At 46.0% G+C, this 27,066-nt stretch overlaps 2 protein-coding genes across 16 annotated transcripts in view; both read left to right on the top strand.

Moving 5' to 3' along the window:
• The window catches only part of PUM1 (pumilio RNA binding family member 1), an 80,514-nt gene extending 75,858 nt beyond the window's left edge, over positions 1–4,656 (top strand). For all 15 annotated transcript variants that reach the window (XM_078380206.1, XM_078380204.1, XM_078380205.1 and 12 more), the window contains one exon: positions 2,867–4,656. In XM_078380206.1, the coding sequence (XP_078236332.1) occupies positions 2,867–2,998 (132 nt within the window). In that variant the 3' untranslated portion in view covers positions 2,999–4,656. The remainder of the gene's footprint in view (positions 1–2,866) is intronic.
• A 16,028-nt stretch (positions 4,657–20,684) lies between these two features.
• The window catches only part of SDC3 (syndecan 3), a 145,929-nt gene continuing 139,547 nt past the window's right edge, over positions 20,685–27,066 (top strand). Inside the window, exon 1 of the mRNA XM_072980163.2 lies at positions 20,685–21,511. Within this exon, the coding sequence (XP_072836264.2) occupies positions 21,404–21,511 (108 nt within the window). The 5' untranslated portion in view covers positions 20,685–21,403. The remainder of the gene's footprint in view (positions 21,512–27,066) is intronic.

Here is a 27,066-nt window from a genome sequence, read left to right as displayed (position 1 = left end):
ATAAATAAATAAATAAACTTTCTCAAGTGACAGTACTTAGGAATATAGGTGATAATGGATTGGGTCTAGGATAAGTTACCTGTGACCTCAGTTGGTCTGCTCTAAATATGACTAAGTGATTCCATATTAATAAAAAATAAAGAAGTCTCTGTTTCCCTTGTCCAGTGAAATGCTCTTATCACTACAAATAGTGTCACTCAAAGAACAAGTTCTTTGTGGTGTCCATGTATATATGCACACAAATGGGATTTGCGCCTACGCAAACGCCGGTTTGGAAAGTTCCAGAGCCTCAAAAGTGAAAGCGTCTTAGCCTGTACTACACAAGCGTGGCCCCGCTCTCTTTAGTCCATTTTTGCCCACTGCCACAATAGCACACATTGGCCTGCTCCAGAGCTTCTTTGCACTTAGCTGCATCACTCAGTCTTTGCATTCATTTTCCTTCTCCTTCACCTCTTATCTAAAAAGAAAAGAGAGAGAGAGAGAGAGATTTTGTAAAAAAAGATTATTTCTCCTTTCACCTCAGGGGTCCCCCCCCCAAGCTTCTCCCCCATCACTCATTTATGGCCTCTGCCCTTATGAAAAAGTGTGCCCAAAGTTTTCATATGTCACAACCTATAGTTCTACCTACCTTTGAGCTTTCACTGCAAATGACCTCAAACAAGTGCTCCGCTCTCTGGATGTTAGGGGAGCTTTCGCCTTCTACCTGCACAGAACAAAAGACTTCAGACAAGCAAAGAGACATTTTTGTCTCCTACCAGGGTCCCAAAAAGGGACACCTAATCTCCTCTCAACACTTATCAAAATGGATCACCATGACTATTTCTCTTCCCTTATGACATGGCCAAAAAGCCACTTCCTCCAGCTCTCCATGGCCATGCCATCAGAGGCATGGCCAATTCTGCTGCATTTCTACAGGGCATTGACATACAAGACATCTGTCGAGTGGCCATATGGTCACTGCCTCTCACCTTTGTTACCCATTATAGATTAGAACTTAAGAGCCGAGAGAAAGATGCTTCTTTCAACGAGCTGTTCTCTCCTCTGTTCTGGCTTAACTCCCACCTCCAAACCTCAGCGTGCCAGTCTCCCCATTTGTGTCCATACATGGACACCATGAAGAAGAAGTTGTTATTCACAATAACTATGGATCTTTGAGTGGTGATCCATGTGTCCAAACAATCTGCCCACCCTCTGTCTTGCGGCAGACAACTGGGCCTCAGGAAAATAAGACTGTGCTTGCGCAGTAGAGGCAAAGACACTTTTGCTTTTGAGACTCTGGAACCTTCTGAACCAGCGTTCGTAGAAGTGCAAACCCCATTTGTGTGGATACATGGATCACCACTTAAAGAACTATAGTTACTTAACCACATCTTTTGTGGACATAAAACACTGCAGAAGTGTTGTTGGGGGTACATACAAATAAACCAAAGTAATAATTCTATTTGTAGAGTAAAATTGTAATACGATTGTGTTGTTTGCCAATTATACTGCTACAGTAACTGTAAATCTCAAAGGCAATGAGCAAAAGAATTTTTTTAAAAAAGCATCGGATTCATATTACCGGGAATAAGTTGCATAATAATCATATGCCATTGAGTCAGTTCTGATTTACAGCGATCCTTTTCATGGTTATGTAGGGTAGAGAGTACTCAGAATTGTCAACAGGCAAAAATAAAAATTCCAGTTTCAGGTTAATGAAAATCTGAATCCCAGCTAGACTGCTTACATGTGCCTCTAGTAACACATACGCCACTAGCTGAGAAATACATTCATGAAAAAGCTTATACCAGTGATGGCTAACCTTTTTGAGTCCGAGTGTCCAAACTGGGGGGAAAAAAAACCCCAACCCAGTAGGCGACTGATAGCGGCAGCAGCAGGAGCAGAAGTGGTGGCAGCAGAAGTGGGAATCCCGGGCACAGAGGTGCCTTGAGACCTCACTCCAGATTCGCCTCCAGTTGTGCCCAACCCCGCCACTGCCTATAGCTTGGCCGGCCCACTACCACGAGCACCAGCTGGTCCAGATCTTGGCCCACCACCTGTTGGGGCACTAGCACTGTGGCTGCAGCCACCTCCGCAGGTTTGGCTGCTGGGGTAGCGATCCAGCAACTTACAGCTCATGTGACCACGGAGAGGACTCTACATGCCAGCGGTGGCACACGTGCCATAGATTCGCCATCACTGGCCTATACCATAATAAGTTTGCTACTCTCTTTTTTGTCCTAAAGGGTACTAACTTGCAACCAACATTAAAAAGTGTCTTGTGGCTCCTAAAACATTTATTATTGGAGCAGAAATGTACATGGATCTGAGGAAGTCGGCACTGGTCCAGGGATCTGATTGAGTTGGTTCTTGTCTATATGCCACAATAAAGTTAATTTTAAAAATGGCACCAGTGTATTGTAACACTAAGTATGTAAGTCACAATTTACTTCAGTGTATCCAGAGGCATCTATACATAGCTCTTCAGAATGGTCTAAATCCAAGAAATACAGGAATATACGCATTTGGTACAGAAAGAACAAAGGGACTACTCACAGATTTCTTTAGTACTTTAATACTGATACGGAGATTCCCTCGTAAATCATCTCTGTGTTTGTTATGTACCAAGTGGTTGCACAGTAGCCTGATTTTACTCTTAGAGCTAGAAATAGCGTTCATGTATAAGGCACACATAAATGAGCCCGTTGCGTACTAAGCAACTTAGTTCGTAATCATGTTAAACAAGTATCTATTTCAGAGTAATATGTGTGATTCATGGTGACCACTAATCCAGGTCTCAGCCCTGTCTTGCTTTGCTTAGAACTCAACAAGAATCATTTGCATGCCCTTTTGGACTGTAACTAAACTCTACCCTTTTATCTACTAGATTCGGCCACACATTGCCACTCTCCGTAAATATACCTATGGAAAACACATTTTGGCCAAGCTGGAGAAGTATTACATGAAAAATGGGGTTGACCTTGGGCCCATTTGTGGACCACCAAATGGTATCATCTGAAACTGTGAGCCACAGAAAAGATCAAGTGACACCTGGAAGTTACAGCTAGCAACCAATCATATTCCAAGATAATGCTTTGAAAATACTAATGGTTGCACAATGTAGATGTGAGAACTACAAAAAACAAACAAACAAAAAACCAGAGAAAAAGGCAAAAAGACCCTTTGTAAATTTCTTTAATTTTATTCAGCATAACATGTACTAATTATTTTTTTAAATACTTAATTGCCCTGCTGTTCCAGTGGTGTATAGAATTCTTGTACATAGGCAACAGATGTACATGGAAAGCCACATTTTTGTTCACTGATGTAACTATTTCAAATACAGAAATTTTCAGGGTGGCTAATCTGAAATTGAAAATAATACATTTTTAACTCCTCTATCTTAAAAGGAGAGCTTTTTGGAAACACCTGTTTTGTTCTCTTTTAGCCAGGACCTAAAAGAGAAGGTTAAAATTTTAGTTAAATGGCACAAGTATGCATTTAACACTGTTTATAAACTTAAGAGAAATCAATTTGCTAAAGCTTCAATTTAAGATAAGTTTTTAAGTTTCAGAAACTTTTAAAATTCCTTTTTTCTTAGTATAACGTGCTAAAGAATTGAGCTTAGCAGTGAGATATTGGGAGAGAACTTGCACACCAAGAGAGTTTTTAAAGTAGCTGAAGGGTGTGTGGTTACTGCCTACTCCAGTTCTGTTAACACAGAGGCATTTTTTATTATTATTTAGCATGTAGAGAGAGAAAAATCCAGTTCAACTTTGGTCTTGCTTCTATAAATATATAGTGTATACTTGGTGTAGACTTTGCATATATAAAAATTTGTAGTATTTTCTTGTTTTGATGTCTAATCTGTATCTATAATGTACCCTAGTAGTGGAACATACTTTTGATTGTACAATTGTACATTTGTAAACCTCTGTAATGTAAATGTGGAGAAGTTTGAATCAACATAAACCCATTTTTGGTAAGAAAATAAATTAGCAGACCCTGTGCATTTCAGTGTATATTCACCCCTTTTATGGTCGTAGCATATAGTGTTGTATATTGTAAATTGTAATTTCAACCAGAAGTAAATTTTTTTTCTTTTGAAAGAAATGTTCTCTTTATACAGCCTGGTTAATGTTTAAAAGAAATGCTTGGGTTTTTTTTTGTCACCTAGTCAAGAGAATAGAAATCCTTTCTAAATGTTCTACACAAATTATTCAGTTCAAAAATAGTGTTTTATTTCACTCTTTTTTAAAAAAGGTAATGTTTTACTTATTTTGTGGCAGTAAACAAAAGTGCAGAAAAGTACAACCTCCCCTTAGTATTCCTTTACAATCAGAGTCCCCCTTTCACCTTGTAAAGTGTGAATCACTTTGCCTTTTTGTACAGAAGATAAACTGTATTTTGCATTTTGTCTACTTGTAAGTGAATGTAACATACTGTCAATTTTCCTTGTTTGAATATAGAATTGTAACACTACACGGTGTACATTTACAGAGCCTTGTGTATATTTCCAATGAACCTTTTTGCAAGCACACTTGTAACCATATGTGTATAATTAACAAACCTGTGTATGCTTATGCCTGGGCAACTATTTTTTGTAACTCTTGTGTAGATTGTCTCTAAACAATGTGTGATCTTTATTTTGAAAAAATACAGAACTTTGGAATCTGGGGTTGTGTTTCATTTGAATATTTTCAATATAGTGCACCAGGACAAAATATTTCTTTTGCTTGTCTGTCTTTCTTTCTGACTTTTCTCCTGCAGCACTTTTGAGATATAATTGCATTGGCTGGGGTGATGGTACGATGCTTTTGGTTTTATTTACTGCCTTTTCTCCACACTATGGCAAGCAATTTTTTCCTTTTTACTCAAAGAAGCAGGACACAAAAAATGTTGGCGCAAAGCTAGGAGGAGGCACTGCAGATTCAACTGCCAGATCTCTCCAGTCTTGAGAAGAGATCAAGAAATCCTGTGGTTCTTAGGACGCCATAGGATTTGTGTTTGGAACCTTAAGACTGCAGTATAGTTCCTAAATGTAGGGCAGCAGACATGGCCACTGGAAGTGTTTTAAGGAAAAGTAAGGGTGATATCACACACCCCAGAAACATCTGTTTTGAAAATAATTACTCCCAGATTTACTATTGAATGAATTGTTCAATATGTCCTCTCGTCAAAGGCAGGAATGTAAAATATTTCCTCTTTCATAAGCTAAAAGGCATTCAGAGTAAATGTGAGGCTATTAAAATTGTGTAGTCTTGGTTTAAACATGTTAATATGAGTTAGGTGATTGGCCATGGAGCCAGATGTTGAGAGTATGATTTCTTACATGTAGCTTTGGAAAAACTAGTCATGTTAGCCTGCGCAAGTGTATCAGGCAAAATCCAAAGAAACGAAACAACACTTCGCTTGTTTGGGAAATTAAAGCAATAGTCCTATAGTTACTGCACTGCTTAGGATCTCCTTTCTTGGGGACTGGAATGTTTATTGAACATTTCAAGCCTGTGGCCCATTGTTTAGTTTTCCATATTTGTTGGCATATTCTTGCTACAATTTAGACAGATTCAGTCTTTGTGACTTGAAACAGGGTTTTCAATGAATAAGGTATTTCAGGTGTGGTTTTACTAGTGACTCCCCACAAGTGGATTTCCATGGTTAAGTGGTCTCCTACGTCATCCATTTTAAGTAAAGTCCATGACTGCTATAGTAGTATAAAAGAAGGGGGCAGAGAATGGTGAGGAACGAGAACACCAGTTTTTGTATCTAAGGTCAATTCCGGTGTTGGACTTCAGCTTTGTACAACTGCAGGAGGGAGAGAGAGCATGGCCGCACCTTCCTTCACCATTGTGTCTCTTACACCTCCTGTTCCAGCACCTTGGTTTACTGTGCTTCCTGAAGGGGAGCCACATCCTGTTCTACCACAGCATAGCAAAAATATCTCAAATGTTCCTGAGACTCCTTAAACTCAGGACTAGGAAGGATTTAATGTTCTCGAACCATGATAACAGACCTGGTCTTGGGTTAATTCTGATTTCTGCTACACAAGCAGCCACCAGAACTCCACCCCATGGGGGGAGGGAAGGAAGGAAAATTAATATGGATAACAAAATAAATGTAATACATTAAAAATGCACTTTTTTGCTCTTTTACAGGCAGCTGATGAAACAAATGAGGTCTTTCATAACAAAAGCTGAAAAGCAAAATGAGAATTGGGGACATGTTATCTCCTCCTCCTTCTTGAGTTTCACCACACGTGGCCTTGGAGTGTTTCCATACCTGCCACCCACCATTCTGTAACTGTGGGGTAACACTTTCATGCATCTGACAAAACAGGCTCTAAACCATGAAAATGTCTGTTGCAACACATTGGTTAGTCTTTAAGGTGCCACAACACCCTTCTCTTCTAAACTCTGCTTGTCATCTGTTTGCTGTTAACAAGCAATCTTCCCGCAGGATTCTCACTCTGTAGAGTAGAGGATGGGGAAAATGACCTTCGCCTGGGTTTAGTCATGTTTAGAGAAGAACACCAAAATTTTTGTTATGAGTAACTGAAGTGTTACTTTGTCACTAAGAGTGATCTTTATGCCTTCTTCTCCAGCACCAAGAAGAACACGTGGTGAGTTCCAAAGTCAGCAGTAGAAATGATGCCACCATAACTTGGCTGCCTCTTTCTGCCTCGTGGTAGGGCCAGCCCTGCTTGTTGCATCACAAAAAAGGGTTGCCCAACAGCTCTTCATCTACCATGACAACACATCTCCCCATGCAACAATGACCAATAATGCTCAAAACTACTGATGCTCAGATCTATCCCACATCATTATCTTCAGAGTTGCAGAGCTTGCATAGGAGACCACGATAAATCACTGGAAGCTCCACCACACAACTGTCAGAATGGAGAGAAAGATGGATAGATTTTCTTCGTGAGAGTCGCTGGGGGTAGGTCCCTTCTAAAACAGGCACATTCATGGCCACTACTTATGACAAAGACCCTTACGATAGATACCAAAATGGGCTGAAGGAAGAGCCAGGCCCTTTTCATGAACAACCATCATTGGGCTGTTACTCCATAGAAAAAGTTCCCTTGTTAATCGTTCCTCCTCACAACTGTCGGATGGGGATGAGTCGTGAGCCAGGCCTTCTCCATGAGCCTGTGTATAACCAGCCATCCATGGGCTCCTTTGAAACCAAACCAGTGGTTATTCCACCACGTAGGTGTCAGAAGTGGATGGCTAGACCATTAGGACCTCTCCACGAGCCTTTGTCGGAACCACCACCGCTTGGTCCGTCCCTCTTTTTACAGTCGGCACCAGAGCCCATTGACTTTGCCAGTAGTAAGTATGAAAAAAGTAGACAGACAGACCATCTTTGCAAGGCTGGCTTGAGCCAACAACCAATCGCTTCCTCTCAACCACGGTGGACAACATCAGCCATGACAGTCTGCAGCTGTCAGGAAGAGAAGGACAGGCACCCGGGTCCTCTTCATGAGCCTGTCTGGTACCAGCCACCCTTTATGTCTAATTTCCTGCAACGGATTCCATCACCACTGGACATTGCTCCAGGCAGTTCCCAGAAAGTAGTTGAGGAACAAACATCTGGCTCTCCTCAACCTCAGCATACTTCATCAGTGGGCATTAAACATGACAGCTGTCCGATGAGAAGGGAGAAATGGCTAGGCCCGCTTCATGAGCCTCTCTGGGAGCAACCGCCATTGGACTCTTCCTTTCTACTAAAAACTTCACCAGAATCCATTCAATTCGATAGTCGCCACAATGGTCTGGAGGAACAGAAAGACCCTCCCTATGCACATACATCCTCCCAATTAGAACATAGTGGATCTGTGACTGTTCCACACAACAGCTGTAAACGCACCCCTCTTCGTGAACCTACCTGGCTCCGACTGCCATTGGGTTCCTCCTGCTTAGAACGAGCATCATCCATGGGCATTTTACCTGGCAAAGGTCAGGAGGTGATGGGGAGACACTTAGGACCTCTCCACCAGTCTCTTGGGGAATAGCTATCATTGGACTCGTTCTTCCTAGAAGACACTATCCGTGGGCATTCCCATCAACAGCATTCAGAAGATGGAGAAGTCACTACACTTCCCCACAAACCTGGCTGGGATCAACTGCTGATGAGTTTCTTCCTTTCCACAACCAACCCCATTCATAGACTTGACCCTGCTGTTTTAAAACATGAACATTCTTGATGCCTGAATTTGCTTGTTTTCTTCTTTCCTTTTCCATACTTTTTCTTGTTGTGTTTTTTACATTTGCAAGCTATTCTGGCAGAGAGTTGTCTGCCATTAAAAGTAATGTTTACTTGCTTGCTTGTGTATATATCTACCTATATATTTATTTAATGTTCATTTTATTTAATGTTATCCTTTTTTTTTCAGTGCAGGCCCAAAGCAGCTGCAAGCAGCCCCCATGCCCGCCCTCCATAATGACACGACAAGTGCTTGCAGGAACAAGCTCACTCTTAAAGCAACTAAACACCTTAAAGGGCCGAAAAGGGCCAAACAACAAAACTTAGTAACTTTAGAGTGCCAGGGAGTTCACTTCAGCCCCAAAGTCTTTCAGAGAAGAGAAACCCTTACTACTCTTTCACTGGGAGGAGCAGAGCCCCACCTCCTCTACCTGTTCAAGGACACCACTCAGCTCAGGTGAGCCAGGCAAGGATGCGATGTGCAGTCAGTCAACTGTTCTTGAAGGAGTGTAAGGTGAGCTCCTTCCCCTGCTATGCTTCTATAGTTCCCACCACTAGCAGCCACCCCATAGGGGTGGTCATCATCTCGAGATGACCTGGTCCTGTGCTCTACCTCTCTGGTGTCGTGTGGTACAGAGGGAGGAGGTACAGGAGGAGTGTTATGATGAAGACAGGCAGAAAAGATTTAATTTTTAAAGAAGACACAGCCTTATTCAGCCATTTAGAATAGTCGCATTTAACTAGAAAGGAAGGCTGTACCTCTGTACTTCTCCATCCCAAGTTTTGTTCCTGTCCTAAATGTGGAGGGAGGCACCTGTGGAGACCTCCACTCTCCATGAGGGGTGGGGGTGATCTCTCCATCTGGTTTAGGATCCTGGTTTTCCAGGATACAAACTCAAGTCTCTCCTCAGACACATTGCCTGCTACGTATAGGAAGGCAATGGAAGTGATGGTGGAGGGCATAGGGCTAGAACTATCACCATGTGACTGTTGAGGTTTTATAGCTTCTGACAAGGGCTAGAGTGAGAGTGGATGCAGTCCGCGTAAGGAGCGAGGTAGAGATGACTGTCCCGTTCAGGTGTCCAGCTTGAAGGCATGTAGGACTCCCCAACAGTGGCAGGGGCTGGGGCATGCATGTCAGCCCCCGCCCTGTGTCCCCACTCCACCCAGAGGTTTTGCGTAGGTGCCAAGAGCACATTCAACTGAACACACCTAGCAGTATTTTCATGACCTGCAGCTTTGAGAAGGAAGAGTTCCCCAATCACAGAGCTTACCCGCATTTCCATATCATCATTACCTTGAGTTTCATGTGCTTTCAGGATGAATACCTCCTTAGAGCTTATGGGAGGGAAAACTGTTTTAACTGCAGCTCAAACCATCATAGCAATAGCAAAAGTAACTAACCATACAAATTGTTGTGCTGGAGATTAGTAAATGACATACAACATCAGACTCGGCATGCAATCAAATTTTATTTCTTCTTCATAGCAGTGCCTATTGTGTAGTCATTATTAAAAGCCATTAAGCTATGAGCTTTATATAGAAGGGATGCTGGAATTTGGATCTAGAAAGGCCTTAATGGCGTACATGCTCAGCTGCTAGAGAAGGCTTGTCTGTCACAAGGCATTTTTGTTTGCCTCTGTGACGCCCACCCTCCTTAGACCCAAAGCTGTCTTGGTCCTCCAAATACAGTGGGAGGATGTTAAAATACCAAGCAAGAAGTAGAAGGATGGAGTTAGAAAGAGGGGGCAGAGTTTGAGGGAGACAGAGCCTCTTGGCTCTTTAGGCAGGCCTTCCCTCCTGTCAATATTTAACTTTTACTTCTTACTTTACCTTTTCCTCACATTGCTCATCTTGAACAATACTAATACCATTGATTTAAACTGTTTCAACTGTTTTATGATATGTTTTATTGTAAGCCGCCCTGAGTAGATATTGTCTAGAAGGGCGGGATTGTTTTGTTTGTTTGTTCAGTCGTTTAGTCGTGTCCGACTCTTCGTGACCCCATGGACCAGAGCACGCCAGGTCCTCCTATCCTCCACCGCCTCCCGGAGTTGTGTCAAATTCATGTTGGTTGCTTCGATGACACTGTCCAACCATCTCATCCTCGGTCGTCCCCTTCTCCTCTTGCCTTCACACTTTCCCAACATCAAAGTCTTTTCCAAGGAGTCTTCTCTTCTCATGAGATGGCCAAAGTACTGGAGCCTCAGCTTCAGGATCTGTCCTTCCAATGAGCACTCGGGGTTGATTTCCTTTAGAATTGATAGGTTTGTTCTCTTTGCAGTCCAGGGAACTCTCAAGAGTCTCCTCCAGCACCACAATTCAAAGGCATCAATTCTTCGGCGGTCAGCTTTCTTTATGGTCCAGCTCTCACTTCCATACAACACTACAGGAAAAACCATAGCTTTGACTATTCGGACTTTTGTTGGCAAGGTGATGTCTCTGCTTTTTAAGATGCTGTCAAGGTTTGTCATTGCTTTCCTCCCAAGAAGCAGGCGTCTTTTAATTTCGAGGCTGCTGTCTCCATCTGCAGTGATCATGGAGCCCAAGAAAGTAAAATCTGTCACTGCCTCCATATCTTCCCCTTCTATTTGCCAGGAGGTGATGGGACCAGTGGCCATGATCTTAGTTTTTTTGATGTTGAGTTTCAGACCGTTTTTTGCACTCTCTTCCTTCACCCTCATTACAAGGTTCTTTAGTTCCTCCTCACTTTCCGCCATCAGAGTGGTATCATCTGCATATCGGAGGTTGTTGATATTTCTTCCTGCAATCTTAATTCCAGCTTGGGATTCCTCCAGTCCAGCCTTCCGCATGATGTATTCTGCATATAAGTTAAATAAGCAGGGTGACAATATACAGCCTTGTCGTACTCCTTTCCCAATTTTGAACCAATCAGTTGTTCCATATCCAGTTCTAACTGTTGCTTCCTGTCCCACATATAGGTTTCTCAGGAGATGGATAAGGTGGTCAGGCACGCCCATTTCTTTTAGGACTTGCCATAGTTTGCTGTGGTCCACACATTCAAAGGCTTTTGCATAGTCAATGAAGCAGAAGTAGATGTTTTTCTGGAACTCTCTGGCTTTCTCCATAATCCAGCGCATGTTGGCAGTTTGGTCTCGAGTTCCTCTGCCCCTTCGGAATCCCGCTTGTACTTCTGGGAGTTCTCGGTCCACATACTGCTGAAGCCTACCTTGTATGATTTTGAGCATAACCTTGCTGGTGTGTGAGATGAGTGCAATTGTCTGGCAGTTGGAGCATTCTTTGGCACTGCCCTTCTTTGGTATTGGGATGTAGACTGATCTTTTCCAGTCCTCTGGCCACTGTTGAGTTTTCAAAACTTGTTGGCATATTGAATGTAGTACCTTAACAGCATCATCCTTTAAGATTTTAAATAGTTCAACTGGAATGCCATCACCTCCACTGGCCTTGTTGTTAGCCAGGCTTTCTAAGGCCCACTTGACCTCACTCTCCAGGATGTCTGGCTCTAGGTCAGCAACTATATTGTCTGGGTTGTCCGGGATATCCAAATCTTTCTGATATAATTCCTCTGTGTATTCTTGCCACCTCTTCTTGATGTCTTCTGCTTCTGTGAGGTCCCTTCCATTTTTGTCTTTTATCATGTCCATCTTTGCACAAAATTTTCCTCTAATATCTCCAATTTTGGTTTTTCCTTTTCTGTTATTTTCCTCTATTTCTTTGCATTGTTCATTTAAGAAGGCCCTCTTGTCTCTCCTTGCTATTCTTTGGAAGTCTGCATTCAATTTTCTGTAACTTTCCCTATCTCCCCTGCATTTTGTTTCCCTTCTCTTTTCTGCTATTTGTAAGGCCTCGTTGGACAGCCACTTTGCTTTCTTGCATTTCCTTTTCTTTGGGATGGTTTTTGTTGCTGCCTCCTGTACAATGTTACGAGCCTCTATCCAAAGTTCTTCAGGCACTCTGTCCACCAAATCTAGTTCCTTAAATCTGTTCTTCACTTCTACTGTGTATTCGTAAGGGATTTGGTTTAGATTATACCTGAGTGGCCCAGTGGTTTTTCCTACTCTCTTCAGTTTAAGCTTGAATTTTGCTATGAGAAGCTGATGATCAGAGCCACAATCAGCTCCAGGTCTTGTTTTTGCTGACTGTATAGAGCTTCTCCATCTTTGACTGCAGAGAATATAGTCAATCTGATTTCGATGTTGCCCATCTGGTGATTTCCACGTGTAGAGTCGCCTCTTGTGTTGTTGGAAAAGGGTGTTTGTGATGACCAGCTTGTTCTCTTGACAAAACTCTATTAGCCTTTGCCCTGCTTCGTTTTGAACTCCAAGGCCAAACTTCCCTGTTGTTCCTTTTATCTCTTGACTCCCTACCTTAGCATTCCAGTAAAGAGAAAGAAAGAAAGAAAGAAAGGAAGGAAGGAAGAAAGGAAGAAAGAAAGGAAGAAAGCTAGGAAATGGGGTGCTGAGAAGTATGGTATGAAGAGAAAGAGATGCCATTATAACACATACTGAATGAATTAAGAGGCCTTGGATTGTTCATTTCACCTTCAAGCCTTGAGAATGAATTTTGATTGCTTTGCTTTTTAATCAGTTTCTGAGTTCATTCAGTCAGGGAAGTTGTTAGATTCCAGCCTTGCACCCACAGAGAATAGCAACTACACATCCAGCCCTTTCTGTTGAGATTCTCCCTAAACAGTCAGGGGTATTCAGTGGATTTGCCCCGCTCACTGAATCTGTGCTCTGGCTCCGAACTTTCCCACGTCACCCCCAGGATCCAAGAAGCAGAAGGAGAGAAGAAGCTAAGAATTGGCAACAAAACACTGGTTATCTGCTCAAAGTCGCCCTTCAGGGCTGATTTAAGATGTTTTGCCACCTGATGGCAAGAACCACCAGCCCTCCCATACCAGTGTGAACTGTTGAGGGTGTTGAAATAGCAACTTTAGAACAAGAAATCCACTAGAATTGTTCACTTTTGATAGCCTTTAAAGTATTCACTGTAAGGCAGCATGGTACAATGGGTAGAGTGTTGGACTAAGACCCAGGAGATTGAGGTTCAAATCTCCATAGGGCCACAGAAGCTCACTGGAGGGAAGGTCAATGGTAAACCACTCCCTGAACATCTCACATAACTCAGAAACCCAATTAGGGTCACTGTAAGTTGGAAAAGACTTGCCTGCACATAACAATGAAGTTCTAACCATGCACTACTTACACGTAGAACACTAATGTGCTATCAGTGTCACATCCTTGGTTTATCATTGTCCTTCGGTGTTGGTGTCTTGATGGTTGATGTTTGCAAAAGCAACCTTTGTCACGTGTGGCTCTCCAGACACTGTTGGGTTCCCACTCCAAAAAAGTTCTAGCTATCCTGGCTAAAGGTGAAGCATGATGGCCATTATGGTTCAGCAACACCTGGAGGTTCGAAGTCTCCTCAACCCCTCTTCTATACACAAGCAGCTATGGGTTCTTTTGCAGACATCCATGTTCAGGATCTGACATCAGAGATGGGACTAATATGGTTCTCTCCTGCTTTACTACACGAGTACCATATAAAATATTATACATGGCTAGGACTTGTATTTATGAGTAGCTTCAGGGGAAATAGACTGTCATCCAGTTTTCTGTTGTCACATTGCACAATGGGCTCGTCTGCCACTTATGCCAAAAATGAATGTTATCTAGATCACAGGCCAGAAATGTCCAGCGACTACATGACATTACAAAAAGCTGAATGAACCTCACATTACACAGCACTTAACCATTACCACTGCAAGCATCCGAGTGAAATTGATGATTATCCAAGCGCACCGGATGTCCTATCACACCACATACTGCCCGTTGCATCATTCTGCCTAATGGTACGGCTGGCCCTCACCAGACCCACTGGCATCCAAGCATTCACAGTGCAAGCCAAATGGTTCTCGCTCATCACAGGTATTGCATCATAACCAAGAGTTACCCAACATGACACCACATCTCCTTGTGCAACAATGAGCAAGGTCACACAAAACTGCTCGTGTCCAAAACTATCCCAGGTCCTCAAACAGTCACACAATATCATTAGATTGGAAGTTGGAGCACACTTCACATAGAGAACGGTAATAACTCCCAGAAGAGTTGCCGCCAGTGGCCACCCTGCAGCTCTCTTGTCAGAAGGAGGCAGAGACAAATATGTCTTCTTCATGAGCCAAGAGTGGATAACTGTTGGTGTCCTCCTGCTTCCCATCACAGACACCAATAGTGGTCATCATCACTCCTCCTGGTAGCTGTCAGAAGGAGATGAACAAAGGCCCTCTTCATGAACCTCTCTGGGAACTACCATCTGGGGCCCTCCTTCCCCACTAGAACCTATTCCCTCGGTGATTGTTCCTCCACATGGATCTCCAACTGGTATAAGCAAAGAGCCAGGGCCTCTTCATGAGGCTGCCATGGAACAACCACCCTTGGGCTTTTCCAAGTCGGAACAGCTTTCACCAGTGACTGTTGCACAGAAGAGATGTCAGAAGTGGATGAATCAACAGATCAGCCCTCTCCATGAGCCTGCCCATGAGCATCCACTGTTGGGCTCCGGTCCTTCAGAACTGGTGCTGCCTATAGTTTATCCAACCTGCAGCTGCCAGAAACAGAGAGGGAAAGAAACAGAGATTCTCCATGAATGTGGCTTTGACCAGCAGCCATCATTTGCCTCTCAGCCAGAAGATAAGCCATCAGTTGTCGCTACGCCAGGAAGCGATCAGAAGAGGAGTGTGAAATACCCAGGCTCTCTTCATGAGCCCGACTGGGAGAACGATGCCCTCTGGCAGCAAACTCTGTTGGTGACCATTCCACCTGTCACCTACCAGAAAGAGAGGGAGACAAGAACGGACCCAGCCTATGAACCCTACTTGAACCGAAAGCTGCTCCCCTCCTCAAAGCCAGAACAGCAGCCATCAGAGGTCATTGCACCTGGAAGTTCTCAGCGGGTGAGATACCCAGGTGCCCTCCATGAGCCCGACTGGGATCAGCCTTCACTGGGCTCCTCCTTCGCAGCACAGAATCCTTCAGGGGCCATTCCAGGTGTCAGCTGTCACAAGGAGCATGAGAAGCCGACCGGAGTCTACCAAGAGCATGGATTAGACCAGTGGTCACTATGTGGCTCCCAGCCAGGGCAGACACCCTCAGGAGCTACTACCATCAAAAGCAGTCCAAAGGGAAGGGGCGTACATCTGGGGCCACTTCATGAGACTATCTGGGAGGAAATCCCAGTGGGCGCCACCCCGCTGTTTCAGACACCTTTAGCAGTCATGCCCCCTGGTAGCTGCCAGAAGACATCTTCCCCTCGCGTGGACTCCTTCCAACCAGGGCAAACTCCACTACTGACACCCAGTAGTGATCAGAAAGAGAAGGAGAGAAACATAGGTGGTCCTCTCCAGGCACCAGTCTGGTACCGACTGAATCGAGAGCCAGGCCCTCCCCAAGCACCTGAATGGGAGTAGCCGGCACAAGGTCTCCTCCTTCTATCATAGAATGGATTCCCTTTGTGAGGATTCCCTCTGGCAGTTGCTGAAAGGGGAGAGACCACGAGGCCTTTTCGTTGAGCTGACACCAGCGACTGCAGGCTTTTCCCCTCTTGGAAGCAGCTCTGTCGGTGATTGTTTCATCTGGTCTTTTAAAACTTTGGAGATCCTCAAACCCTACATGTACTTGTTTTCTTCTTTTCCCCATCATCTCTTCTTTGTCCTGTCACATTTCCTAGACTACAACTCATTCTGGCAGCACCTTATCCCAAAGCACCGTAGCAGTTTGGAAGAGTAACTACTGTATATAAGGTTGTACAACCTATAGAAATTGAACAGTAACAATTGACAGAGTTAAAGCATATTGACATGATCTGACAAAACCCAGGCAGAATCACCAAAGTCCCCAGTATCTAGCATACTGGAGAATGTTTAAGATCTCATGCAGGTGAACGCCCTTGCTGCAAATGTTAATTAGGGCTATTGTTCAGAGAGGCTACTTGTAGGGCTGAGTCCTCTGCAGCAGCCAAAGTGTCTCTTCCCAAACCAGCTTGGTGACAATGCCTATGCTTTGCAGGGAGAAAGTTCCATGTGCCTTGGCGTCTAATCATTGGAGCAGGCCTGCAAAATCTAGGGAAAGTGCATTAAAACCTGGAGAGTTTCTCCAGCCTGTGAAGGGCAGCCTTCCTCGGTCTGGAGGTCACGACCTTGCTGGGTAAGGATGATGAGAACTGTAGCACAGCTGGAAAGTTCCATGTTGGGGAAAAATCCACTTTGGGTACAATTACCAAAAGAACCAAGGATATGGCAATGCTGAGTTAGAGGGACCAATTAACAGACTGATTCCCGCCATTGAATTGCTGAGAGAATCCAACTCTGTTTAGACCAGTGGTCCCCAACCTTGGGCCTCCAGATATTCTTTGACTACAGCTCCCAGAAGCCTTCACCACCACCTCTGCTGGCCAGGATTTCTGGGAGTTGAAGTCCAAGAGCATCTGGAGGGCCAAGGTTGGGGACCACTGGCTTAGAGGTATAGCAGCAAGGAGGTTCTGCTGTTTGTATTTGTTTGAACCAAAGTAAAAAATCTCCATATGATTGGCAACATTCACAAATAAAACTAAAAACCAACCCAAGCAAAACTCCCATCCCAACCTTGCTGCTCAGCAGTGCAGGACCCAAACTGGAGGAGGGACCGGGAGGAGGGCTCTCCTGGAGGTTGGAGACAGGGCCTGCAGGCATAGATCCCAGGCCCTACTTCCCTTGTTGTTTCCTTTGCTCAGGATGAATTCCAGAAGAGGACTTTTGTCATTCTCTCAGTCATGTATGCATCCCGTTCTATTAAAGGAACTGTGTCATACAGCCTGAAATCCTGAGGCTCAGCATAGTAAGTGGTACTAGAGTAGGCCAACTGAATCCATGAGGATTTGGCAAGTCAACTGTTTAATTGATTCAAATAGGACTACTCTAGTTGTGACTTACTACGCTGACTAGGATGAAGTCGTAAACTTCAAGTGATAAGCTAAAATCAAAGATCTCAAAGGCAAGTGATTCAGACACCCATCCGTTTTGTACTCTGTACATTATTAATGTTGCAACACAGAGTCTGCACTTATACACACTCTGGGTAAACATTATTGAACATAATGGGACTAACCTTTGAGTATACATGCAGAGGACTGAATTTTACAGCACAAAAAGGAAAATGGTGCACATTTATGCTTCAAGCAAACAGGCAAATCACATTTTTATATCTGAATGGAAAGTAGTACGTAACATGTCTTAATTCTGAATATGCTTCCAATCTGTTTTAGAGCAAACTACTGGTTATTCCCCACTTCCTAGGTAATCTTTGTTGCAGAGCTCTGAATTTTTAGCTAATTCCCTTTTGATACACAATAGAAATACAGAGCCTCACAGAAGAGAATAGTTTCAAGTTCTCCAGAGAATTCACCCCCATTTTTATAATTAACTGGCATTTACAATTTACAATTTCAATAACTTACTCTGAGGTGTTAGTAGAAGAATAAAAATGTTTCATTACTTGCAGTTGGAAACAAAACAGCAATGTTAAACAAATGACTGACAAGCAAGCCACTCAACTGGTTTCAATAGACTACAGGGAAAAAGAACTCTCAGCAGAGAGGCGGGGCTCTCTTTGAATTATGAGGTGGGAAGGAATGATTGGTTAGTGCAGGAAAGATTGACAGTTACCCCAGCCGAGAAAGATCCCTGCCAGCCAAACAAACTACAGGTAGCATGCTAGGTTGCAAAAACTCCCAACAGTTTTTACCTCTAAAGTGTTGCATGCAGCCCTGATTGTGGGGAGAACTGCTCTATGAATTGATGCTGGGTCCCAATAATGATTGGGCCTGAGAAAATCCTGCACATACTTATCTGCAGACAAGCCCTGTTGAGTTCCTTGGCATTGGTTTCTGAGCGAATACTGTATGGGCTGAATTGCACTATTAGTTGTTTTGTAGGCTCGGAACCCATGAGTGGCACATAAATAAACATATACCATGCAAGGCCCTCAACAGAGGAGTGTGAGCAGAGACAGAAAATGGGTCTTTATCCTTCTAACCACCCTAGGAAATATGCTGAAAGAGAGCACAACTGGCCCAGGGTTTACCACGACTCACTGGGAACTTGAATCCTGCTCTCCAACGTCACAGTCCAGAGCGAGACATACCAGCTCACTTGGGAGAAAGTTTGAGCATATACATCTTAGCAATTTGCTAATGTCATACTTTCAAAGAGTTGTTTGCTATAAACACTAATTAATAATTATTATGTTCTCTCTAGTTGATTCTAGCTTAGGGCCTTTCTTTCCAGAGTTTTCTAGGCACAAGGTGTTCAGAAATGGTTTACCACTTCTTTCCTCCAGTGTTGCCCTAGGACTGTGCAGCTCGCTTAAGGCTACCTAGGCTGGCTTGTCTGCCAGGAGCCACAATGGGGTATTTCACTCCTTTGGCTCCATAGGCACCATTTAAAGAACATAATGGGTCTGGGTGTGGTACAAGTTTAGAAAGCGACCACCTTCAAACTCCACCCACTTATGGTCTAGTCCTAGCTAGAAAAAAACCTACTGACTTAGCGGAAACTACTTAAGTGTTGACTAATGCGATACTGCAACTAATTGACATCTTCCCGTCAAAATGGAAAAGGTGCCTGTCTGAAATTACTGTCTCCAAGGTAATCTCCCAGCAGTTTAATAGCTCTTAGCTGCTCAAAGGCCAAATCAGTTATGAAACAAACAGGACAAAGAATTATAAGAGCATTTAAGTTTAGACACTAGGTAGTGTATTCCGGTCAAGAGGATATTTGCGCCTTCCACTTACCTGGGCAATTAATTTCCCAAGCTTAGAAAAGCTTTTATTTTGAGGATGTGGAAACTGTTGGGTCATCCAATTACATGATTCATTCTACCGTGGCCCTCAACAAAAGTTCCATTTATCCTTTGTTCAAAAATTCTCAGGCAGATCAGAAGAAATTTATATCTCATGCCTACATTCTGATCAGGACCTCCAGATCACCTACAAATTGGCCAGATTTTGTGCAGCTGCCTGCCATAGCTTGCCACAGTTCTCTGGCAACACAATTACTCTCCCCATCTTTTTTGAATACTTGCTATATGAACTTTCATATATTGCTTGGTATTATAATATTATATTGAAATATATGTGCAATATTGTATATTGCATATTTCTGTAGATTCTACATTTCTGTAGCATTTTGTTTGACTGTAATGATGCATTTTTACTTAATGATGGTTTACTTACCATTTGGCAATTAATGTAATACTTTCGTTCTTTGCTGCAACTAGTAATATGAAGTTGGCCAATGATTTTCAGCTTTTCTGAGCTTGTTCTCATTGTTGTGTCCTGATCAAGTCACTTCCAATTTAGAGCAAAGCTAATAAGATTTTTTTTGAGACAAAAGAGATATTCAAGGGGTGTTTTACCAATAATAGCCTCCCCTCAATCTAGTTTTCGTGGCTGAGTCTCAGTTAAGTCATTTTTGCTAGATGGAAGGAGAATGTGATCTTTAATAGCTATGATGAAAACATTGAAGGGCTGGACACCGGTAAAGTACAATTAATATAATGGCTGTTGTGGGGTTTTTGGGCTCTTTCGCCAGTCTCTGTGGCCAGCATCTTCAGAGGACAGCACTCTGTCCTCTGGAGATGCCGGCCACAGAGACTGGCGAAACGTTAGGAAGAACAACCTTCAGAACATGGTCAAAGAGCCCGAAAAACCCATAACAACCATTAGATCCTGGCCGTGAAAACCTTCGCGAATATACAGTTAATATACTTCTACTGTTGTTCTAATGAACCTGTGAGAGTTTCTGCCTTGTATGCCAAAAAAGGGATACCCAGTGTAGTGTGTAGTGGACAGAGTGACCGACTAGGACATAGCAACCTGGGTTTGAATCCCTGCTTAACCATGGAAGCTCATGGGTGTGTGTAGAACTGGTTAATAATAATAATAATAATAATAATAATAATAATAATAATAATAATAATGATGATGATGATGATGATGATGATGATGATGATGATGATGATGATGTGCTGTCAAGTCAAGTTCTGACTTATGGTGACCCCTGTCCAGGGTTTGCCAGATAGAGAATACACAGAGGTGGCTTATCATTGCCTGCTTCTGGCAGGGCCAGGGGACTGTGCCGCCTGCCACACAAGGCCACCCAGGCTGGCTCTACCCACAGAAGGCACAGCGCCCCCCTCTGGCTCTCCAGCCCGGTGCCTGGAACTGGATAGACCACCCCTTAAATAGTTTCACTTACCTTGAAAGCCCTCTTAAGGTTGCTGTAAACCAGTGATATGGAACAACAGCATGCCAAAGCAATTTAACTACCTGGGAGGATGCTGTGCTCCAGACGGGGAGGAGGTCTGTGCGTGCGGCCATTCGCTGTGGCACCTCAGGCAGCAAAATGTCCCAGGGCCTCCTACCCGCGGCCAGCACGCGCACGAGGGTTTCTCGGTCGTCTGCCTACATACAGTACAGGGGCTTCGTGTGGAAGGTTCACAGCGCGTCCCTCGCCACCCAGAACGGACGCCAGAGGGCGCCGCAGCCTCTTCCTTCCTCCCTCCTCCTCCTCCTCCCTCCTGGGCGCAGCCGCGGAGCGAATGAATGGCAGCGGCTGCGGCGCCCCCGTTCCCGGCGAGGGGAAAGCAGGCGCAGGAGCCGGAGCGGCCGGAGGTGGGCGCGCGCCGCTGATTGTTGCCGCCGCTCCCAGTCCGGCGCCGGCGGGGAGGGACTGGGCTGGAGCCTCCCGGCCGAGAAGGAGAAGAAGAAGACGAAGAAGAAGAAGGGGCGTCGTCCTCGCCGCCGTCGGACGGACCGCCGCGGGCCCGCTGCCGCCCCCCCACCCCACCTCCACCCGCGACCCCTTCGCCCCTCGGCGCAGCCCTCCCGGGAGCCGCGGCCGGGCCTCCGCCCGCCTCCCCGCAGCATCTCCGGCGCCCGAAGAGCGGTGGTCGGAAGAGGCGCCTCGCCTCGCCGCCTTCCCTCGCCTCGGACTGCCTGCATCCCCGGGCCGGGCGCCGGTCTCCTCCTCGCGCCTCCGCCTGCCGGCTCTGGTCGCGTCGGAAACAAAGGGAAGAAGCCCCGCTCGCTCGCTCGACGGCCCTCCCCCCCCCTCGGACCCCCGAGGAGCGGCCAGCCCGGGATCGCCTCCCTTCGCCTGGCCGGCCGGACGACGCCGACGCCGACGCGGGAGAGGATGCCTCGGCTGCTGTGGTCGAGGCCCCGGGGCCGGGGAGGGTGGCCGCCGCCGCCGCCGCTGCTGGTGCCGCTGGTGCTGCTGCTGGTGGCCAGCCCGGCCGCTCGGGTGAGTGACATCTGCCGGTGCCCGAGGCGGGCGCCCCCTCGCCCGCCCGCTCGCCCGCCTTCCCTCCCTCCTGCCCTCCCTGGAGAGCTGCTCGGGCCCTGGAGGTGGCCGGAGGTGAGCCGGGCTCGGCCCCCCTCCACCGCCGCCCCTTCTCCCCGTTCCTCCTCCGCCTCTGACCCGGCGACCTCCTCCGCGGCCTCCCTTGGGTCTCGACCCTTGGGAGCCCCCCCCGCCTCGCCTTCTCCCCCCCCCCGGGTCTGGGTGCGGACTCCCGCCGACCCCGGTCCGTCGTGTGGCGGGACCACCGGCGCCTCGCAAACCGGTCTTCGCTGGGCTGCCTTGGGGGGGGGGGAAGGCCCCGGAGGGGAGGCTTGGTCCGTGGCTGGACCGGCCGGCGTGGGCTGGCGGCTCTCTTCCCGCCGCCCCCCCCAAAAAAAGACCACCGAGGGGCTTCCAGCCCGCCTGGGGAGGGAATGGCTGCCTGGAGCCCCCAGCCGGCTTCCCTGCGTCCACGGCGGATGCTTCGCCCGGAGGGCGTGACGAGGACCGTCCCTTGAGCGCCGAAGAGCGGCTCAGGGCGCCGTGGAGCGCGGCCGGCTGGGACGCGGAGCGTTAGTTGCGGGGGAAGGCTTTGTGGTGGTGGGCGGGGGGGGGGCGCGCGAGGAGGAGAAGGATGATGATGATGATGAGAAGGAGGAGCCGGGTTGCGCCGGGCCCTCCATCTGCGCCGGGGCGGCCGGGCTTCAGCCGAGTCCTGCTCCGAGAAACGGAGTGCGGGCTGGCCCGTTGTAGAGGCCAGGTTCCCAGAACGTGTGTATGTGTGTGTGTGGCGTGACTTGGTGCATCTGAGGCGAGGCGGGCGGGGTGGGGGTGGGAAGAAGAAAGAGACTGGATTCAGATGTCATTTGAAGGTCGGTGGAGAGGTGGGGTAACACGGGGTTGGGGGCAGCCTCCTCGCTTGCCTTGCTGTAGTTCAGGCGCCTGTGTTGCTGGTGGGGGGGGGGCGCGGAGGGAGAGGAAAAGGTGGGGTTCCTCCTGGCTTTGTGGGCTTGTTGGCTTTGGTGGGGTTGGAGCCGGTGTGCCATGTCGGGAGGAAGCCGGTCTCCGGGGGAGTTGCAGCCACTGCCTTTTCCTCTCTAAGCTGAGAGGGCCTTTTGAACATTCAATATACAGTGATGGGTGGGAGGCAGGCAGGCAGGCAGGGAGGCAGGCGATCTGGTCAGCCTAGCTGGAAAAATGTGCCTTGTGGATTTGTGTGTGTGTGTGTGTGTGTGTGTGTGTGTGTGTGTGTGTGTGAGAGAGAGAGAGAGAGAGAGAGAGAGAGAGAGAGAGAGAGAGAGAGAGATTGTAGATTATCAAATCAGGATGAAACCGTGGTGAAGATAATGTCTGATTGCTGAAATGGGATAGAATGGAGAAGAGATTTGGTCCATTGATATTTTGTCCATGGGGGTGGATTTTGCGAAGTAAAAGCTCTTGCAAAGCTTCCTTTTCTTTTACTTGTCACCAGTGGGATCAATCATCTTCTGACCTATCTTAAACACTCATCCCTGATTTGTATTGGGGGTGTGTGACATTTACCCCTCAACTCCTTTGCGTGCCCCGTCTTTGTTGACTTGGAAGATCAGCTTGTGACGTCCAGAATAGAGTCCTGCTCATCAGGAACAACCACCAGTGGTGTCGTGGAGCAGGGCCCTCGGGGTCAAAGTTACAAGAACCTTTGGAGGAGCTGCTGATGTGGCATTACTTGTTACCTCCTTCAGCCTTCCCTGTTCTCCTCTCAGCAGTTAGAAAATAAATCGATTTTTTTCCCAGGAACAGTATATTGTTGGAAGCCCATCCCCGTTGCAGTGAGAAATATCAGAGTGTGTTTTGTTCTTGAATTAGCAATGTATAGCCATAACCTTTACAAACACCTCCTTAATCGTTGATATTCACTGAAGCACTGGTCTGCGTGTTTGGAGTCTCCTTATGGGTAGAGCGGCTCTGGGGACTGTCACCACGAGCCCTCAGACTTCCACTACACACCAATTGGCAATGACAAATGTTTGTGATGCCCAAAATGAGCAATGTTGTGTCTGGGCAAGTGGCAATGTGGCATCATGACAGTCATTGCCCTAAGTGAGCTGGGTGGACAGATCATGATGGTAACTCATGGGCTTCCCGTGGTTAAAAAGTCCTGGGTTCAAATTTGTGGTATCTCCAGTTGAAAGTAGCAGGAAGCAGAGGATGGGTATGTGTGTTTGCTTGAGATCATGGGCTGTTTCTGGCAGTCAGTATAGGCAAGAGTGAGCTGGATGGATGCAACACTCTGAGTTTGCAAAAAGGCCCACAGTCTCCTCATATTATTGGCTCTTGGCCAAGGGAGTTGGCCTGTGCCTTGTGTGGCTGACATCATGCCGTGCGGGGCGTTTTACTGCAGGTGCATTGTCTAGTGGCAGATGAGCTTGTGTCGTTCCTGCCTTGAACTAAGATGAGTGGTTTCACACAGATTTATTGCCTGTTGTTAAAATGAATGGTGATGTTACCCGCTGGAGCGCCAAAGGTGCTAATGTTAAGTCCTCTGACGGGAAATATCTGGTATGTTTGCAATAAAGTTTTAAAAAATAATTTGTGTGTTGGACTGCTCCTCTGAACTTTGAGTTTTTTGCACACTGGTGCAGAAAGGAAGGTTGTTGGATTTATTTTTGACAAGCTGGTAGAGGAAGAATTGTTGCGAACTGTGTGCATCAATCCTCCCCTTACCTTTTGCCCTTCTATATGAGTTGGACTGTGGTTTCCATTGTCCCTATCAGCATGGCTGTGGGGCTGTAGTCCTACACATCTGGGGAACACCAGGTTAGAAAGTCTGGTGTACAGTATAAGCTTTGGTTAACTCTTACAGACTTTCTAAATGAACATAATTCTCATATGGAACAGTATTCTGTCAACGACACAGAGGCAATAGTGGGATATGCACTGGAGGCCAGAGAGAGATTCTTTCCCTTTCCCACTCATTCATCCATTTCTCTTCCTTTTCCTCTTGAGCAGAAGGACTGGTTTCCACTGCCATCTCCCTCTTCATTGCCTGCTCATGCCTTTGCTCTGAGACATAGAGAGGAACTGGTCTTGTAGGCGATCTGGTCCAACTTTCTGCTTCTTCTTCGTGGTCTCTGTGAATGCACACAATTGGGTTATACTGCACCTGCGCAGGACCTCTTGGGAACTTCTAGAGCTTAAAGATATTTAATTAGTGGGACATTCCCTCTTGGAGCGCATGCTCTGCTCGCCAGAGACCGCCTCAGTTCCTTTTAGCTGCCACTCAGGCCAGACCATTCGATGACTTTCGATTTTGGAAATCATCTTCTATCATGCCTTATGGCCAATTCTTTCTTTTGATGTTCCCTTGTGAGTTTATCTTCCTTTTATACTCTCCCAAGTGTTTGCCTCTTTCCAACTCCTTTCCCTTCTCCCTCCCCTTATTTATTTATTTATTTATTTATTTATTTATTTATTTATTTATTTATTTATTTATTTATTTATTTATTTATTTATTGCATTTATATGCCGCCCATCTAGACATAGTCTACTCTACCCTTCCCCTTGTTCCCACTTCTTTTATGGGCTCCCAGGGCCGTTCAAGCAGTGCGTGCTTTGCACAAACAAGACCCCGCTCTCTGACAGCAACGATCGTTGCCTCTTCTGCCTTGGAGAACAACATCAGACACAAAGTTGTACAAAACCAGGCTTCAAATTAAGATTACAGAGACTAAGATCTCACCTTTGGGAGAAATCTCTCCACCCTCCAGCTCCCACAATGGAACCAGGCTCCCCTCTGGCTCCCAGACAGGAACAATGCTTGATCCTGAGCCCGGCAACCCCTTCTCCGAGATGTAAAGAACAACCGAAGCTCTCAAGATTGAAGCCGACCTCGGCGTCGAAGTCCTCCAAACCGAAGGACGTCTCTAAATCAAAGAAAGACAAAACCAAAAAATAAAAATAAAAAAATTCAAAGAAGTCTCCCTAGTCGGTCCATCCAGATCCACCGCAACCGACTCTCCCATCTCCTATTGAAGAATCTTCCAGGGAAGCTCCAGAGATTGTTTCTGATATAGATGACATAACGTTTCCACCTCTAGCCCATCCTCCTGCTTCGACTGACAGCTTATCACCTAGTGTTGGCCCTTCATTGGCTGGTGCCCCATTCAGCCTGGCCTCGGCCCATTCGAGCCCTGCATTTTCGGGGCAGGCAATGTCTCCATAGATGTCTGAACTTGAATCTCTTCTGAGATCGCCCCCTCATAAGTGCAGACCTAAGAAAAGACATGTATCTCCCGAGGACTACGACCCGCCTCGCAGAGAGTACATCTACGTCTGAGAACCTTCTCGGTACCACTGAAGAGATGTCTACAGAGATCCCTATTCTGTATAATATGAGGTATACCCTCATAGGGATGATATCAAAGGACCAGCTTATTATGACGAGTCCAAGCATGTGTGATACGTGGTGGCCTATCCATGCTCTCCTTCAATTTCCCCCTCTCCTCCTCGACATTGACATTGAGTCCAACCGTTGACAGAAGCAACTTACCATCAAGTTGCGAAACCTTCCAAACCTGCTTTGAAACATCAATCTGTAGGCATCAAGCAACCTCCAGCCAAACGTTCCAAGACATCGGCTACAGCTGAACGCTCTCTGCCTGCTCTGCTCTCATCTCACCATCAACACGGTACATTTTCCTTACATGTCACAACTACCTATACCGATCTTCCCCCTCTGCCACCGGAATCTGACCTCTCATTATCGCAACCTACGACATCGAAAACACAAAAACCACATCACTCTCCTGCTTTAGAATCATCTTCCTCCAATAATGAGTTCTCCTCAACTACATCTCAGGAGTTACCTTCCAACTTTCCCACACCAAATTCAGATGTGGCTGAAAATCAACCACCATCACCTTCAGAGGACTTCACTTCCTATATATAGTAAGATGGTGTTAAAAATAGTCAAGTCCCTTGAACTTGCAGTTCAAGTCCCTTGAACAAAATCTAGTTTTTGATGATATTAATCAAGATAAGGTACCCCCTTTAAGTCTCGCATTCATACCTGCAATGCTAGATCTTGTAAAGGAGTCATGGGATAAGCTGCCATCCTCCCTCCAGATTTCTCAGAGAGTAGAAAACCACTATTAGACACACAGCACTGATACCTCGTTCCTTTTGAAATCCAACTCCAAACTCTATTATAGTGGAGTCAAACCAATTCTGCACCCTGAACAAATCCTCTATGGCACCGACTAATAGAGAGGGGCGAAAACTGGACATTTTAGGGAGGCGGCTTTACTTGCTTACCTCATTTCTCATGAGGGTCGCGAATTACCAAGCTCCCATGGGGACTTATCAGCGCCAACTTTGGAACCTTGTGCTCCCCTTTCTCCAGGCAGCCCCTGAAGAATCCAAATCAGACACTTTAAATATCCATCTTGAAGCCTCCAACCTAGCTAAGCAACAAACACATAGCTTCCAGACATAGAGTGGACGCAGCATCCAAAGCAGTGGCTACTTCCATCGCC

Source organism: Pogona vitticeps, chromosome 9 (genome assembly GCF_051106095.1).
Source record: "Pogona vitticeps strain Pit_001003342236 chromosome 9, PviZW2.1, whole genome shotgun sequence".
Taxonomy (NCBI): domain Eukaryota; kingdom Metazoa; phylum Chordata; class Lepidosauria; order Squamata; family Agamidae; genus Pogona; species Pogona vitticeps.
Note: the sequence above shows the minus strand (reverse complement) of the source record. Positions and strands in the feature narration are given on the sequence as shown.